This window comes from Pteropus alecto, unplaced genomic scaffold (genome assembly GCF_000325575.1).
Source record: "Pteropus alecto unplaced genomic scaffold, ASM32557v1 scaffold138, whole genome shotgun sequence".
NCBI lineage: Eukaryota > Metazoa > Chordata > Mammalia > Chiroptera > Pteropodidae > Pteropus > Pteropus alecto.
This window is the reverse complement of record NW_006441525.1, coordinates 347,025-351,038: the sequence shown is the minus strand read 5'-3', so window position 1 is coordinate 351,038 and position 4,014 is coordinate 347,025. Positions and strand designations below refer to the sequence as shown.

The following is a 4,014-nucleotide window of genomic DNA, read 5'->3' as shown; positions in this document are numbered from 1 at the left end:
AAGGCTGGGGAGGCGGCGCCTCCCGCTGCCCCGGGGCTGAGCGTCACATTGTGCGCGTTCTCCCCCCAGCGCCACGGGTACACCATGAAGTCGCTGAAGCCCGGACTGGTGGGGATGAGCGGCGGTGGCGGCTCCGGCTCCCCTCCGCCACCGCACGTAGGCTTGATCGGGGTCGTCCTGATGACCGACACCAGCACCCGCTTCGGGGAGTCGTGGCAGAAGATGACCGGCGGCGGCTGCGGTGGGTTGTCCGCCATCGGCGCCTCCACGCCCCGGATCATCGCCCGGCCCCGATCCGCAGCTCCGGCGGCCACGGACCACACTCCCTGAGCCCGAGTCTAGCTCTTCGCTCCACTAGCCCGCGCTGCTCCGAGTCGCTGGCTCTCAGTCCCGCGGGCTCATGGCCGGCGGATGTTTCCCGAATCCTCCTGAGCGGCAGCCAGAGAAGGAGCAGAGCAGCTCGGCGGGCACTGGGCGTCCAGGGCTGGACCCCAACCTCGAGTCAAGCCCGCCCTTCGCTCTTTGTATTCCCCAAGGCAGGCTGCAGCGGCGGGAAGCAGTGGGCGGCCTGGCTTGCGGTGACAGGAAAGCAGGACTCACAGCCCTGAACCCCCGAAAATAACAACCTGCCGCCGGGGTCCCTACTCCGGTTTTTCCCGCGTTACATTTCGCGCCTGGGCGGAACCAATCACCGCAAGGCCCCTGCCGGATGGCCGCAGCGGCGAGTGACAGGTTGCGCGAGCCAATGGCCGGGCCTAGACTTCTTTCTAGCAGAACGGGGCGGGGCTGGGGCAGTGCGCGGGTCCTTTCTGCTGAGCCATTGGCCGCCGCTCTAGTATTTTTTTTTTTCCGCCTGGAGGGCCAACTGCGTTCGAAACTCCAGGAGAGCGCGCGACTTCAGCACTCGCCCAGACACACTGCGAGGAGCCCCGCCCCCGCCTTCCCTAGGCGCGGGTTGTCAGGGGCGGAGGAGCGTTGAGGGGCGAACAGGGGCGGGCGGCAAGAGAGTTGCTGATTGGACAGGCATCGGCGAGGGGGCGGGGCCGAGACGGTCGTTGGCCGGCCAGGGTGCGCGCCCACATGCCCCGCCCGTCAGCACTGTCTGCCTGTGGCTGTTGGGCTGCGGTTCCCGCGCGCCGAGACTTTAAAGGGCTGGGTCGTGGGCCGCACCTCCGGCGCTCGGCTCCCGCCAGCGGCACTGAGGTTGAGGTTTTCCTGCTGCACGGGTTTCCAGTAGACACCCAAAGGTGCCCGATTTCTTAATAGGCTCTGTTGAAATTGCTGTGAATTGACTCTGTGACCCCAGACGTCCTCCCAGCAGAGGTGGGCATCAGCCAGGACCATCACCATCCCGGGCCTCGGTTTCTTACTGTGTAAAGTGGGGTAGTTAAGGAAGTGGTCTTCGAGGTACCGGTTTGCGCTCGCGGCGCGGATAGGACACGAACACAAACGTGTACACTCTCACATCCGGGACCCATGCTCCAAAGTCACCCCGAGGACCCCCGCATTCCCGCGACAGTTACCCCGCTGCCCCGGGGCCTCCCCTTCATCCCTGCGTCTGGACCCGCATGGAGCTCCGGGCTTCCCGCAGGGTTCCAGTCATTCCAGACTCCTCTGCTGGTCTTTGCTTCAGGGACCCAACCTCCCGCCATAGGGATCCTGCGAGTCTGAGCCTGTCAACCAGCCACTGAGGGCCAGTGTGGGGCTCTGAAACACCGGACCGCAAAGGATGAGGCAAAATGGAACGTCCAGCCTCTTATTCACTAGAATGGGAAAGAAGTGACTGTGCCTGTTTTGTTCTTGGCTGTATTGCCAGAGTCTAACCTGACTCATGGTAGGCCTTCAATAAATATTTGTTGAATGGATGGAATATCCAGTAGTTAAGGGTTAGAACTTGTAATTAGATTAGGACACACCAGCTAACACACACCCATACACACACACACACACAGCTATGCCTAAGTTAATATAGCTACAATTGTTTAAAAACAGATTTACTTGATATGAATAACTAAGATACATTTTAAGTGATAAAAAGGAAACATGAAATAGTATGATTTCATTAATGTTTTTTTTAAAAAAGCTGAGACAATATACATTTTTGCTTTTAGATGTACAGAATATATCAAGATACACAAACCGATACATCAGTTGACTACAAGGAGAGGAATTATGTGGCAGGTAAACAGAAGTGAAAAGATTTCAAAAGATACAACATATAACCTTGAATCTTTTGAACACTGAACCAAATGAAAGTATCTTCAATAAAATAGTATATATAGCTACCATTTCCTGGAGGCCTATTAGGTAGCTACTGATGTACATAATATGGATGGATGTTTCACTTACAATCTACTCAACAATTCTGTGAGATCATTCTCCATTTTACAGATGAGAAAACGAGGCTTAACTAAAATCACATAACTCAATAAATCTTTTGGAAGAAGGGCTCTGAAAACTGCCTAGGATTATACCTCAGATCTGCTGAACAAAAGAGGCTAAAAACTAAGTCAAATTTCTCATATTCCAAAACTTTCAGGTTTTAGGGGTTAAATCCAATTTGATGTCTTAATAGTCGATGTGGAAAGCTGAAAGTTCACCTCTCATTTCTCTTAATTTAGTTAACATTCATTTTGTTTTTACAATTTAATACCAAATGATTGTGCCATACACTTCTGAATCTGTTGAAAGGGAAATGAAACCCAACTATTTTATACTTGAAAGAAAAAACGAAAAAGTAGGCACTCGAGTTATGAGTTGAGCAAGATTAAATAGATTAAGTGCCAGAGATAGTTAACTGTTTAACATTCATAACATGCCCCAGAGTGCACGATGAATCATTCAGAATCAGGACACTGACTTTCTGTTTCTAAAAATTATTCTTCGTCAACAGTAACCTGGCAACTCCACTTGCTCTCTGCCACAAGAGAGTAAAAGACATGCCAGGAATGTATGACGAGGGCACAGGGTGATTCCAAGAGCAAAGCTGAGGTCATGCAAGACCTACTTGTTTGGCTCCATTTTAATGAAACCAGAAAGCTGAATTGTGTGGATCATCATGTTCCTGGTGTCTTTGTTCTGCCCCAGACATGGTCAACAGCCTATAGCGTATACTAACTGAAGAATACTAAAACCATTCTCAGGACACTTACTATATAATTACTGTTAAAAATGTAAGACCCTTCTGAGAAAACCATATACCTCAAACTCTGTTTTTTAGATGTATTTTAAAATTTCAAGATAAAATCTGAAAAACAAAGCAAAACTTTTTCACTTGGAAAATAATATCAATAAGAGCATTTGAAGCTGCTTGGTTGCTACGAAATCTTTTATCCTAGTTAGCGTGGGTGACTGAGCATAACATAAATCTTTTTCAATGATTTGTCTCTAAAAGTGCAGATAAAATAGCTTTGCAAATAGATGTAGATGAAATATGATAAAAATATCCGATCATTTGTTTTGAGATTAACAAGAAGATATTTTACCATAAAAATTCTGCAAAATATTTTCTCAATGTTCTACTTGGCAACAGACTCAAACCTGAGTTCCACAATGTCTCTTATAAATGACAGAAATCTAGGAGGAAATGGTTTCCCACATTATTTCGATGGAAGTTTTAAGCTCTGACAACGGGAAAGGTACATTTTTCATCCAAAAGAGCCTTCCCAAAAATATTTTCCAAGAACCTTGCCCTTGAGAGTTTCAAGTCAAGAGAATAAGAAACCATTTTTAGCATAAATTTGCCATATCTACTGTCACAAATGTCCAAACATCTCATAATGATCAATGATGTTGTTGCTACTTTTCTTAGAAATAGCTCTTTTGGTTTTAAATAGGAGATCTAACTTGGGTTACAAATAAAAGTAAGCCTGTCAGACCAGATTAGAGAACAAAGAATTATTAAAAGGAAACAGGGGTGTCTAATGGACTCCAGAGTCAGGATTAGAACCTGGAACTGGTCATCAGACCCTCTGGGGATACATGGTTTCTAGCCTCAGCTCCTCTCTCTACAGA

General features: G+C 48.1%; 1 protein-coding gene across 1 annotated transcript in view; it reads right to left on the bottom strand.

Moving 5' to 3' along the window:
- The window catches only part of ZNF367 (zinc finger protein 367), a 23,794-nt gene extending 22,821 nt beyond the window's left edge, over positions 1 to 973 (bottom strand). Inside the window, exon 1 of the mRNA XM_006918819.3 lies at positions 6 to 973. Coding sequence (XP_006918881.2) covers positions 6 to 281 — 276 coding nt within the window. The 5' untranslated portion in view covers positions 282 to 973. The remainder of the gene's footprint in view (positions 1 to 5) is intronic.
- Between the last annotated feature and the right edge of the window lie 3,041 nt (positions 974 to 4,014).